The sequence below is a fragment of the Labeo rohita genome, chromosome 16, assembly GCF_022985175.1.
Source record: "Labeo rohita strain BAU-BD-2019 chromosome 16, IGBB_LRoh.1.0, whole genome shotgun sequence".
NCBI classification, from domain to species: Eukaryota; Metazoa; Chordata; class Actinopteri; order Cypriniformes; family Cyprinidae; genus Labeo; species Labeo rohita.
This window is the reverse complement of record NC_066884.1, coordinates 22,678,164-22,691,427: the sequence shown is the minus strand read 5'-3', so window position 1 is coordinate 22,691,427 and position 13,264 is coordinate 22,678,164. Positions and strand designations below refer to the sequence as shown.

General features: G+C 37.5%; 1 protein-coding gene and 1 long non-coding RNA gene across 2 annotated transcripts; both read right to left on the bottom strand.

Annotated features, from left to right (window-relative positions):
• Nucleotides 1-6,027: 6,027 nt before the first annotated feature.
• Nucleotides 6,028-7,232, bottom strand: LOC127178936 (uncharacterized). Its single transcript, XR_007829456.1, has 2 exons — nucleotides 6,851-7,232; nucleotides 6,028-6,471 (listed from the first exon to the last, which is right to left on the bottom strand). It is a non-coding gene; the product is annotated as an uncharacterized LOC127178936 (long non-coding RNA).
• A 1,289-nt stretch (nucleotides 7,233-8,521) lies between these two features.
• On the bottom strand, nucleotides 8,522-12,623 carry cxcr3.2 (chemokine (C-X-C motif) receptor 3, tandem duplicate 2). Its single transcript, XM_051132124.1, has 3 exons — nucleotides 12,466-12,623; nucleotides 11,634-11,767; nucleotides 8,522-10,390 (listed from the first exon to the last, which is right to left on the bottom strand). Exons 2-3 carry the CDS (start codon nucleotides 11,682-11,684, stop codon nucleotides 9,296-9,298), a joined length of 1,146 nt encoding a protein of 381 aa, XP_050988081.1. The 5' UTR covers nucleotides 11,685-11,767; nucleotides 12,466-12,623; the 3' UTR covers nucleotides 8,522-9,295.
• Nucleotides 12,624-13,264: the final 641 nt, after the last annotated feature.

The following is a 13,264-nucleotide window of genomic DNA, read 5'->3' as shown; positions in this document are numbered from 1 at the left end:
AATATCATTAAAGTGCAGCCATTTAACATGGAAACAGCGTTATCTACCACAAAATATTTGCTCTAGAGGCACGCTTTGTCAAATAACAGTTTAATATATATGCAAGCAAACTTAATTAATGGGTATTTTTATTATGTTGGAGTTTGAAAGCCCCAGTCCTAATTCACTTTCGGTATATTGAAAACTGAGTAAAAGAAGAAAATCCTTAGGTGAGGAAATAACGGCAGAATTTGCATTTTGGAATGATGGCAACAACTTAAACTAAAATTCATCATGCAATATATATTTTAAATAAAACATTTACATACAATCAGACTTTATTTATAATCATACATTTTCTGGCTTGGCAAAGGGTAAATGGGTTAAAAAGTAACTTGCTGATCCTTCAAGAATTTAGTTTAAAAAAAGTACAGTACAGTTTCCTCTCTTTTAAATACAGGGGTTATTATATAGGTCTGCATACAAGTAGGTGTGCCAAACAGTTCCATCAGAATAAACAAACTGGTTTTTCATATTCCATATAGCTATTCTTTAATACTGCTATTTTTACACAGTTAGCAGTATTAAAATTTAGACCCCTTCTTTAATTGGATTGCATAGAACAGTGACCTGCTAATCTATGTTGGCTTAAATGATCTATATTATCTTAAACCAGTGTTAACTGATGTGTGTTGTCCTTGATAAATAAATCGATCAATGCACTGTTGTTTTTGTTGTTGTAGTTTTTTATTTTATTTTTTATTACACGTACATTCATCTATACAAACACAATGTATACAAATCTTAAACATTTACAGATATTCCATTAAGCATATGAAAACACTACATAAATGTTTCAAGCTGTCTGGTCTCAACTGTTAGTTTCTGGTTTTGTTAGCCTTGCACTGCTTATTTTCAGGAGGTGACTGATCAACACCTGCACTTTTCTGCTGAAGAAACAGACATGATGATGCAACGCTGAGCAGATTTAATCAGTGAATTTTAGAGAAAATCTAGACATATTGCTCTTACCATTTTAATATGAGGGGGTCTATGAACTGAAAAGAATATGATACTAATCCCAGATTAAATTACATATTAAAATATAACATACAATTTTAAACAGATGATGCAGAAAACAGTAGCTTCAATGTTTCAGTTTTAAATTAAGATAAAAGGGGCTAACCATCTTTTGGATGAGCTGTGAGATGGGCTGGATGCTGCTCTGAGCTCTCTGGTTCTGGTGAGAGGTACTTATATGAGGGGTCTGACAGTTCGGCCTACCCAGTTTAAGTTTTGGCTGCCCCCATGTAGTTGATTTTCACACATAGTTTTTTGTTTGCAGGTGGCTCACACATATTAGCATTGTCCTGCTAAATGAACAGACATAATCATGCAAAGCTGAGCAGATTAAATCTAAAGAAATATCTTTCTTTTTTTTAATACAGTAGGATTTCACATAGACAACCTAGAAGGCATAGTATATGTAATTTAACAGATGTATGCTGCTAAATTACAGTTGTATACTGTAGATAACAAAACAGCATTTTGCTGTTAATTTCAAAAACAGTAGCACACCGTATTTTTACAGTAAGATGCTGGCAACCACAGCTGCCAGTAGATTACTGTTTTTTTTACAGGGAAATTTAGGCAAAGGCAGTGTTAAATTTTTCTAATAAATCTAAAAATAAGTCAAAATGAGATATGGGACTTACTGAAGCCTTCTGCTGCCTCTGCTGTCTCCAGTGGTCCCGCCTCTTCTACCTCTGCTGCCTAGTGATCCCGAGGATTGCTCTTTGTTGTGGGGACTTTCTGGGCATAAGTGCTCCTTGTGGAGTCCCAGAAGGTTGAGGCGCAGAGGTTCTAGAGGGCATGGGTGATCCCAGAGTGGAATAGACAGGCAGTGGTGCATTTTGCCAATGCTGCTTGGATCCTCAGTAAGCCTCTGTTTGCCTCTTTTTGACCCCAGTGGCCACTGCTGCTCCATCCGGAGACACGACAGGTACAGGTGCTGTGCGTGGGTTCCTGTCAGGTGAAGGAACTTCCGGTGGGGACTTAGCAGGCATCAGTGCACCCTGACCAGAATAGGCTGGAGGCTTCTCCCGAAGCAGCTCCTTCCTCAGCTGCTCAGGAATCTTAAGTCGTTGCCTCTCTGGGGTCTTTTTGGGCATGGGTGTGCCCTGAGGAGGAGAGGCCCAAGCTGACAGTCGAAGCAAACCCTGCTTCAGCGGCTCTGGGATTTTTAGTCTTTGCCTCTCTAGATTCTTTTTGGACACCGGTGGTTCCTTCATATGAGAGGCTTGAGCCGACAGCTCCAGGAGCTCCTGCCTCAGTGGGTCAGGGATTTTCAGTCTTTGCTTCACTGGGGTCTTCTTGGGGACAGGTGCTCCCTGAAAAGAAGAGGCATTAGGCTTCTGCTGCTACAGCCCAGTTTATTCAGTCAGTATAGCAATCATTAGTATTTTAGTTGTGACCATTTTAGAACACGACTTTTCGTTAACAATTTTTTAACATGAGTTAATGCATTTTGTGTCATGGTGAACATCAAAATTTAGAATATATTTAATATGCTATATACACATGTATGCATACATTTCTCACAATATTTCCCAATAATTCTCCCCTAATATTTTGAACATAGTGGGGGGAAAAATGAGAAGAAACGTATTTCACGTTAGGTTGTTTTGAAAGTCAGTGCTTGAAATAAAGCTCTTAATTTCACTGATGACTGCAGTGTTATTTTAATTTAAGTTTAGATTAAATGTAGATTATTAATTAATTTATTAATTAATTAATTTTTGTAGTGAAGATCATGGTGGAATAGAGACATTTATATGTGGAAGGTGTTACATACTTGGAATTTGTGCTTTGTGTTTCACTCATCCAAGTGCACAAACACAGCAGTGAGCAGTGAACAAACACACACACACACACGGAGCAGTGGGCAGCCATTGCTGCGGTGCCTTGCTCACTCCCCCCAGGACAATTGCTGCCAAACCTAAGACTCGAACCCCTGACCAATTATAGTGTTTCATTAAAAAGTTGCACTTCTGAACTTCTAAATATCATGTTTATACATTTTCTGCAAAAAGCTTTTTTTGCAGTCACAAAAAAATCTTTTATATACATGATGTAAAATCGAATCCACGTCAGACGGGTGAGTTGCAGAAGTTACAAATTTATTCAAAAGGTTTCAGAACTGCAAATGAGTAACAGAATTAATCATAACTTAAAAATGAGAAAGTAAAATTAAGTTTCAATAAGAATGTTCAATCCAATCATTTCACAAATAATTTGCATACTCGCTAAAAGTCATTCTTAATCAGTCCAAATGAAATGAAGTTAATATAAATCTATTGTATCAATCATCTAAGTCTTACAAATCTGAGAAAGTTAAGTCTATTAAAGAAGGTCTAGTCTATAAAAGAAGCCCCAGCTCCTGGTTCGCAGATGTAATTTATACCCTGTATTCTGCAGAGGGTTTGAAAACACACAAAAGAAGCAGTTTCCTGCTACGTGAGCAAATGAGCACATATGAAAAGTTCAGTAAGGACTATAATGTCTCATGATGTCTGAAGAATAGAATAATTATATCCTGTGGTTTTCTCACCTCAGAGGTGCAGGAAGGACAATAAGTCCAGTTATCTAAACTGAAGCTTCTGAAACTAGCATGTGCAGTTTCTTGTTTTAAAATAACTACCCTATGCACAAGGAATGTTAATTAGACTGAAATGAAACCTAGAGATATCTGACCACAAGGAACACAGGCAGAGTACAGAATGTACTTGTCAAAAACCATAAAAGAGCTCAGTATATTCAATATATAATTCTTATGAGTGGTTAATGCATAATAATACAAGAATAATTCATAAACATTTTCATAGTTAGCTCATAATTATTCAACCAGCGCTCACCCTCAATACCACGACTGAGGTGAGTCCCTTGAGCAAGGCACCGATCCCCCAACGGCTCCCCGGGTGCCGCAGCGATAGCAATATGGCTGCCCACTGCTCCGTGTGTGTGTGTGTGTGTGTGTGTGTGTGTGTGTTTGATCACTTCTCACTACTGTGTGTGTGCACTTGGATGGGTTAAATGCAGAGCACAAATTCCAAGTATGGGTCACCATACTTGGCCACATGTCACATTTTTTTCCTTTCCTTTCCTTTCCTTTCCTTTCCTTTCCTTTCCTTTCCTTTCCTTTCCATAATGCATAACTTCTTATATGAATATGTAACTTTCAAAATCCCAACACATTTTATCTCAATTTAAAAAAATGTAGGGTACTGGTTTTGTGGTCCAGGGTCACATATAATTTTTTGAAATTGAGATTTATACATCATCTGAAAGCTGAAAAATAAGTTTTGCATTGATATATGGTTTGTTAGGATAGGACAATATTTGGCTGAGATACAACTATTTCAAAATCTGGAATGTGAGGGTCCAAAAAAAAAAAAATCTAAATATTGAGAAAATTAGCTTCGAAGTTGTCCAAATGTAGTTCTTAGCAGTGCATATTATTATTCAAAAATTAAGTTTTAAAATATTTACGGTAGAAAATGTACAACATTTATTCATGGAACATGGTCTTTTCTTAATATCCTAATGATTTTTTGTCAGAAAAGAAAAAAATTGATAATTTTGACCCATACAATGTATTTTTGGCTATTGCTACAAATATACCCATGCTACTTACGACTGGTTTTGTGGTCCTGGGTCACACACACACACACACACACACATAGGTACAAAAGTGAAAAAGTACAAATATGTAACTTTAAAGTACTAAGACGTGTCTTTATGGTACCAATATGTACTTTCAAAGTACTAAAATGTACCTTTAAGGTACTAATATGTACCGTTTAGAGGTAGGTACAAAGATGTACCTTTTAAGTTTTGTACCTAGGGTACCACCCCAGCGACAGAACTCTACCTTTTTGATGAGATGAGTTCGAGAGAACCCGTCCTTCATTGTATTCTTAAACTTAGTTGTATAACAACGGAGCTAAAACTGACAGGTGTTGAGCGCCCCCTTCAGGTATGAGCTTTCATTGCTTATGGACGTCACCCTTCGCAACCAAAAAACACCAAGAACCAAAACGTCAGAATTTATTTATTGCACCACAGTTGAACATGTAAAGTGCAACTAAGCTGTTTTCACACGCTTGTCAAAAAATCCTACTTCCCAATATTTAAGTCATAAATTAGCATGTGCAGGTGCTTTCTAATTGGAGAGAAACCTCTTAACCAGCTTGCTGACAATAATGGAATCGTCGTCCAAAAGATGTGCTTTCAACCATGTAAAAAATGTTTAAAATGCTGTCCTGCATTAACATTTTCCTATTGAATCAGGCTATTTGGTGTGATGAATCATTAGTTTCATCATCTGTTGAATAGCCAAAAGGCTTGTGTTTACGTCACAGTGATAAGCATGTTACTATCTATTTCTGTAATGTCGTCAGAATTTGGCTCTTTAGCTAGGGTGACATACGTCTTTTCCCTGGACATGTCCTCTTTTTGGACCTAAAAAATGCGTCAGGCATGATTTCTAAATCTTGACTCCTGATATTACTCAAATCTTACTCCTGCAGCTTGGTGCAGGGTTGCCAAATCCACATTTTTTTCCTCGGAACTGTGCTACTTTTAAACTGGTGCGACAGGTTGATTTTCACCCGTGGGTTAAATGTTTAAAATATTGCATAAACCACATTTGACTGAAATGCTTGTATTGAAAATTTTGTATTCTACCTATAATAAAACAAGGTGTACACTGTTAGACATTTCAAAGGGTTTTTACAGTTGTTACTGTTGCCAGTAAGTTACTGTAATTAGAATTTACAGTAGCAAACTGTATTTAATTCACAGTTGCAAACTGTAGCTGTTTTACAGCCAAATACTATTTAAAAAGTCAAATTTATCAGTATACTACTGTAGTTAATTCATTTTAATATACATTTCAGTAGATTTTTTAATTTTATATTGAATTCATTTAAATTTATTTTATTTTTACTCTACACAGGTGCTACTGACATTCAATAAAAGAGACAATAATCACAAAATATCTAACACTTTATTTAAAACAATGCATGTATAACACTTAAAAATACAGTCTTAAACTGCTGGAACAGTGCATCTTCACCATTTCCCCTGTCTTAGGACGTTTTGCTGTGCATTATGTTGTATCCTCTGGATTTATCCTCACAAAGAATCTATAGGCAACAGAAACAATGGAGAAAAAGACACGCAGCCAAAGAATACACAGACATCTGCAAAACCCAGGTCTGCTCCAAAACGTGGCCACCACCTTTGCTCACCATCCACTTTGTTAGTGACAGAAATGTCTTCTCTGAAAAACAAGTAGAAGAAATGGCACACTTTTAAAAGGCAAACCCCACATAGAATACAAACATCTCAAAACCACAGCTGTTTTCTTGAACCATGAACTGGCAGTCTCAGGGTGGTTGGCATACTTTCTTGACGCTTCATTGGAGTTGCCTTTAAAACACAAACACAACAAAAATGCAGTAAATCTTAAATTCCATTAATAATTATAACAAACTAATTCTAAAACTAGAAAGGCAGCTAACAGTTAGCCATATAAGTTGAAAGATTTTTTTTCTCAATAGGCTACTGGCCAACATTATACTAACACCTGAACAAAATTTCACATTAGTTAACCTAATGTTAATATAGGATAAGTGTTGCTCGTTGCAAATTATTTAAATTCAGTAACTTCATTTAATAAGCTGACAAAAGCCGTTTGAAAGGACAGCGCAGTTTACTACAGTAAAGTTTGTAACCGCCATGTTGATGGGTAAATATTACTAGGTTAAACTGGTGCGCAAAAATCTGACAAACGTATATATATTTTTACCTTCCTTGCTGGTCTTAATCGCTCGCAAATTGCATGGACACACAGCGTAGCTGTTCTCCGGAACTCTTCCGCTCTCGCGGGTTCATCCCCGGGCAAACACCGCGTCAGTGACCGCCCCGCTGCTTCAGCGTCTTCCTCGGACACGAGCGGCGCGGCGCAGCGCGACTCGACAAAAGAAGACAATATAGAACCCATTAAATATACAATCTACAGTGGATGCTTACAGTAAAGTAATGCACCGGTATATTTCTGACGTACAGATGTACTTCAAGCGCTCGCGTTGTGTCTGACATGAAGGACAAACGGATTTTGCAGCGTTGTACCCTGGTAAAGAAAACCCCAGCATATGCTGGTAGGTATGTTTTGATGCTGGGATGCTGGTTAGGTATATTTTGGTGCTGGTTTAAGCTGGTACTTTGCTGGTTTATGCTGGTCCTTACCTGGTTTATGCTGGTCCTTTGCTGGTTTACGCTGGCCCTTGACCAGCAACATGACCAGCATAAACCAGCAAAGGACCAGCAAAAACCAGCAAAGGACCAGAAAAAAACAGCATCAAAACATACCTAACCAGCATCCCTGCATCAAAACATGCCTACCAGCATATGCTGTTTTTTTCACCAGGACACAGTGTAGGGCAAATCTTGTCAATCCAAATATAATAAATGAGGAAAAACGACCTCAATAGCATGCCGCCAATGAGGCCATTACAGCAAATAAAGTAGTATACAGCAATTTTAAAAAATACAGTAAGTCTCTGTATTTGGGGTCTGACATCACAGAAAATTTCCATAATGCAATGGCTATTACAGTTATTTACTCCAAAGGGAATTTGCAGTATTATACTGGGTGATATATAGTTAATAACTAAATGACAGAAATGCCTAACAGTGTAGTTACATGCAAGATGCAAGATGTTAGGTTTTGTGAGGGATGGCCACGGGTAGGAAGCCTTGTAGCTGTGTTTATGATCAATCTGCATAAGGGTGATTGTAAAATATATATTTTAGGTATGGAAATGACATTCTGAGTTTTGATATGGGATTTTTTTTAACCCCATACACCCACCCACCTTTACCATGTACCTCAAGGCCAACTGACATTAACCAAAATCCACAGAAGGCCAATTCTGAATATTGAAAAAGCTGTGAAACTTCAGAGTTCAGGCTCAGCAGATGCTACAAATGCACTGAGATCTGGTGTTTTTGCGGGTTGTATGAGTTCTAGTTTGACTCACAACATTTCCTGACCCCCAGACCTGCTTTCAGCTACAAGAGCATCCTCTTATGTTGCTCTTAAGTCACCTTTTTATATTAGCATTTTTTTGTTACCATCACATGTCAGAATTTAACCGCAGAAAAGATCTGAATAAAAATGAACCTGTTTTTTTTTATTGTATCACTAATAAATATAAACACATCCACGATGCTCTCTGAAAGAAAACAAATATTTTTAAAAGGGATGAACAAAAGTGATTATACCGATGGATTTCCTCTGAGGTTGTCCCTCTAAGAATAAAACAGATCTTCCAGTAATTTTGAAAGAGACGAAACAATGAATATTATGAAACGATTACACATTTTGCTCTACGTTTCCTCTGTGGCCATCATTCTCAGAATTAAAATATATCACATCCTCTACAGTCTAGAGCTGAAGAAGAGGATAATAAAAGAAGTGAGTCATACGAAACTTTATTACAAGTTTAATAAAACTACAGAACTGGCAACAACAAACAAAAATGACAATAGATGTGTTTTACAAATATTGCATCCGGTCATGCTCATACCTGTTATATACTAAATGTGATGTGTTGTGTATTATATGATGTCATCTACTTAAAATATCAAACAACAGATTTATAAAATGATAAACAAAACGCAATTTGATGTTACAGTGCTTTTTACGAAGAGTATTTAAAAAAAAGAAAAATTAAGAAAGTGGATGTGGAGTCTATTTTCAGTTCCTGTTTGCAGTACCAGACTCAGACAACTCAACAGATGATTCATTGTCACGACAACAGCTGCCACAAACTGCAAAAATGCTAATCTACAGCATTTAATTTTAAAATCGTATTGCTTTGTCTCAGCATTTAATGTATAAAAAATATAAAAGATATAAAAATATGAATATATAGCTACATAGAGCTTATAGCTAAAATACATCAGAAATAGGAAGAAGTTGTTACATTTTTGAATATTCCCATATGTATTTAAAAACCATCAGGTAGATCAATAATAGTAACAAGAGAAAATTGATGACAAAGCATTTTCCAACAGAATGGATGTTAAGACTACTTTACAAAATGCCTTGCTTCAAAAAAAAAAAAAAGAGAACGTGAAACTTTCTTTGTGTATCTTTCAGATTACACAAACTGAAATTGTGGCTTCTTCCCAATTCCAGATAAAACGGTCACTTCTTTTCTTGCACTCCTGTTCATTTGCACTCTTTTCAGGCCATGACAGAGAAGTACGAGGTATTCTCACTGTCCACTGAGCTGAATGATCCAGTAGGCCTGCGGGATGATCCCCGACCGTTTGCCCATCCTGCTAATCCGAGGCACCCTTGGGGTCCTAAAACAGCCTTGCACATCTGGGCGAGCTCACGACGGAACTTTACCCCCACAAGGCCGTAGAGTAACGGATTTAAAGCGCAATGTGCCAAGCCCAAGCTTTCTGTCACGAAAGTGCCCACATCTAGCACCTTCATGAGCGTGCAGGTTCTGACAATGACCCCAAAAGTCTGCAAGCTGTCAGTCATCCGCAAAGCATTATACGGAGCCCAGCTGACTACAAACACAATGACCAATGAGATGATGAGCCTCATTGAGCGCCGTTTCTGCCTACGTGTGGCGTGGCACAGTGCTTTGAAAATGCGAAGGTAGCAGTACAGCATGACCAATAGGGGAAGTATGAATCCAAGAATCATGCTAACCAGCTGCATGCCGATCTGCCATTGCTGGCTGTTCTCTTTAGAATAATCTGTTTGGCACATGAACCGATTTATGCCTGGTACGTTTACCACGTCACGGTGGTACACGTCCACCATTGCCAACCCCAGGCAGACGACCCAGATGATGGCACAGGCCAGCTGAGCGTGACAGGTCTTGCGTCTCCAGCTGATATTGACGGCATGTACGATAGCCAAGTATCGGTCAAAGCTGATGCAGGCCAGGAACAGCACCCCACAATAGACGTTCAGCGAGAACAATGCTCCGGCTATTTTACACATGAATACGCCAAAAACCCACTCGTTGATCCACTCGACGGCGAAAAATGGCAATGTTATAGCCAGCAGGAGGTCAGAGATGGCCAAATGGAGCAGGAAGGTGTCTGTCAGTGAGAAGGAGCAGGGGCTGTGTCGAGATTGCCGATAGCGGCGGATCACGCACAGAACCAGAATGTTACCCACCAGCGCCAGGATGAAGACAAGGATGTAAGCCACGGGGGCAAACCTACGAAGAATGTCCCATGTTTCCTTCAGACTGCAGGGGGCAGCGTCATCATAGTCAGAGGCAGTACTGTTGTAATCATAATCATTTGTGTACTGTAAAAGAGCAAAGGACAATATTTTGTTCAAATAGTCCCAATTTAGATTCTGTCATGAATGATTCACCCTCATGCCGTTCCAAACCTGTAAGACCGTTCATTTTCAGGAACGCAAATTAAGATATTTTTTTATGAAATTGGAGAGCTTTCTGACCGTAGACAGCAATGCAACTGACATGTTCAAGGCCCAGAAATGTAGTAAGGACACCGTTAATATAGTCCATGCAACATCAGTGGTTCAACCTTGCACCGACTCGGAAGACAAGACCGACTCGGAAGACAAGAAATTGTTGAATTAAGTTGTTTTTATTTGTTTTCTTTGCACACAAAAAGTATTCTCGTAGCTTCATAACATTACGGTTGAAGCAATGATGTCGCATGGACTATTTTAACAATGTTCTTGCTGCATTTCTGGGCCTTGAGATAGCACATGTACATCTGCAAGATGTCTGTTTAAGGAAAACGCCACTATTTTTGAAAATAGGCTCATTTCCCAACTCCCCTAGAGTTAAACAGTTGAGTTTTACCATTTTCGAATCAATTCAGCTGATCTCTGGGTCTGGTGGTAGCACTTTTAGCATAGATCATTAAATCTGACCAAAGAGTTTCAATATTTTTCCTATTTAAAACTTGACTCTTCTGTAGTTACTTTGTGTACTAAGACCAACGGAAAATGAAAAGTTGTGACTTTCTAGGCCGATATGGCTAGGAACTATACTCTCATTCTGGCGTAATATTCAAGAAACTTTGCTGCCGTACCATGGATGCAGCAGGCACAACTGAAAATGAGCCTATGATAAAAATAGTGGCGTGTTCCTTTAAAGATCTGGAAAGCATCTGCTGTGTACAAACATCTGACAGATGTCTGTAAGATGCTAGTTTTACATACATTCTGAATCATAAACATCTTGAAGACATCTAATAGACGTCTATTTGACATAAGATAGGTAACATCCTATAGATGCATTGCAGACAAGCAAACACTCTAAAAAATATGTCTTCTAGATGTAAATGCAGACGTCAAGATGTCTCTGTGATGTATGTGTGCTACCTGGGTTATGTTGCTGTCTATGCAGGGTCAGAAAGCTCTCAGATTTCATCAGAAATATCTTAATTTGTGTTTCAAAGATTTTACGGGTTTGGAACGACATGAGGGTGTGCGATTAATGACAGAATTTTCATTTTTGTGTGAACTATCCCTTTAAATTTTGTTTGTTTTTTAGCACTGTTTTAACACTTACGTCTGTGGCCATGGGATCTGTAGCTGTTGCAGTGACCTTCATGATGAGCATCAGAGAAGTGAGACATACAAGTCAAATAGTGGGCACGAGATGCACTCGTCTCTCACGTTGTCTTGTCTATATGTCTCTTCTTTCTTTTGGGCAAATGTCAGAAAAAATAGAAGGATAGAGAGTGAGAAGTCAGACCACAGAAACTGAATCTTTACTCGTACAACTACTGCAAAGGGGAACTGAAGGCTTCGTCCACAGGGAAACAAAACTGCACTCATTTGATAAATTTAAAAACAAACATGTTTTTGAAATCCCCAATTTGCTGAGAGCGGACATATTCAAAACGTTTCTCGAAAACACCTTTGCAACATCTAGCAAAGTTGGTGGTCACAGAAAAAAAAAAAAAATTAATGGTAGTGTATAAAGATAAAAGGTTCTAAGGAACTGAAAGTGCTCAGAATTTGCATTGCGTAAGTTTGGGATATGCAATGAAACAATATAAAATAATAATAAAAATAGTATCTGCTATTACCATATGTATTTAAATTTTTTTGATAGATGTGGTGTTGTTGCTTGTTAAATCATTGAGAAAAAAAAAAAAAAAATTAGACAAATTATTATTACTCCCAACTTTTATACTGAATGTAAAATAGAGAGAATATTCTTATTTGCGGTTATTAATTTTAAAATCTATTTTCACAGTATAACAATAATTATATATATAGTTCAAATATTTTCAAAAATAGACTACAGAATCTGTTTTTAAAGAAGTATCTTAGTTGTATCAGGAACTAACAGTAAATCTTAGAGTAAAGTAGAAGCAAAAATCGAAGTCTCGTACCTGTTCTCTCAGTGCTGTCTGTGCAGGAGCTTGACTGGCCCAGAACAGATGCTGGTCTGACTATAACTGAATTTGTTCAGGAAACAAGTTTATCTTAGTGCTTCCTGACTTTTTTTCTCTCTTCCCTTTTTGCTCTTTTCACAGAACATACTCTTAATGGAAGTATTTTCAACATCATATACAGTATTTTTCAAAAGGTGCTTGTAAAACTAAAAAGAAGCATTTTTTTAAAAAAATGTTACTCTATCTGCTCAAATCAATTTGATCTCAGTTTTAATCTGATGATAATTCTGATTCATCTTTCCTGTTAAAAGACAGGAAGCCGATAACCTCAGTCTGTTCTAAACAAGTATGATACGTGATGATCTGTTGTTTAGACTATTTACATTTATGTCGATGATTTTGAAACTGACTTGCAAGTAAGGGCATTATATTTGTGAGGATTGTCTCAGCAAAAGGTTGACACATATGTTAGTCTACCGTGCAATTTGGTGTACTGGTTGATTTATTTATATTTGCAGTATTTTTGATTTGGGTATACAGGTCATTTATTTTTTTAGAAGGTTTTAATACATTAAATCATTGGAGCCATAGTCTTGTGGTGACGTTCAGACATATAATGCAGCTGTACCTCACTTTAAGTCTCTCTCTATATATATAAATATAGAAACATGACAGCCTTTGTTTAAAGCATTCTGTTTAATCAATATGCTATTTCCTCTGCTGGTCTGGAAATTTAATTTTTTCACACCCTGAATTAATTTGCCATTTGCTAAAGCATATGGTTCTGCCTACATGT